At 51.6% G+C, this 345-nt stretch overlaps 1 protein-coding gene across 1 annotated transcript in view; it reads left to right on the top strand.

The window, feature by feature from the left end:
• Positions 1 to 202, top strand: part of SPP1 (secreted phosphoprotein 1) — a 2777-nt gene extending 2575 nt beyond the window's left edge. The window contains exon 6 of the mRNA XM_010019624.1: positions 1 to 202. This exon is cut by the window's left edge and continues 215 nt beyond it. Coding sequence (XP_010017926.1) covers positions 1 to 202 — 202 coding nt within the window.
• Positions 203 to 345: the final 143 nt, after the last annotated feature.

Below are 345 nucleotides of genomic sequence, written 5' to 3'. Positions count from 1 at the left end.
CGGGAAAAAATCCGCCAGCCATGAGGCAGAAGATGATAGCAAAGCTGGTATCAGAGAGGATAGCCACCACAGCGTGGAAAGCAGGGAGAGCCAGGTCCGCGTTTCAGCCGAGATCCCTGACGATAACAGCAACCAAACATTGGAGAGCATCGAGGATGCTCGAGATCGTCACAGCATCGAAAACAACGAAGTCACTCTTTAAAGCGAGACAGTTGTAATGTTTCCTTTCTTTTCCAATTCCTACCTAAGGGGAGCGGGGCGTAGCTTCGTGTCGGGTAACCGTTTGTAAATGTAGAGCGCGTGGTGACTTTTGGGGTTGGCGGCAGCTTCTTTTTACCCGGTGGC

This window comes from Nestor notabilis, unplaced genomic scaffold (assembly GCF_000696875.1).
Source record: "Nestor notabilis isolate BGI_N333 unplaced genomic scaffold, ASM69687v1 scaffold20008, whole genome shotgun sequence".
Lineage (NCBI taxonomy): Eukaryota > Metazoa > Chordata > Aves > Psittaciformes > Psittacidae > Nestor > Nestor notabilis.
This window is presented reverse-complemented; position numbering and strand designations above follow the sequence as displayed.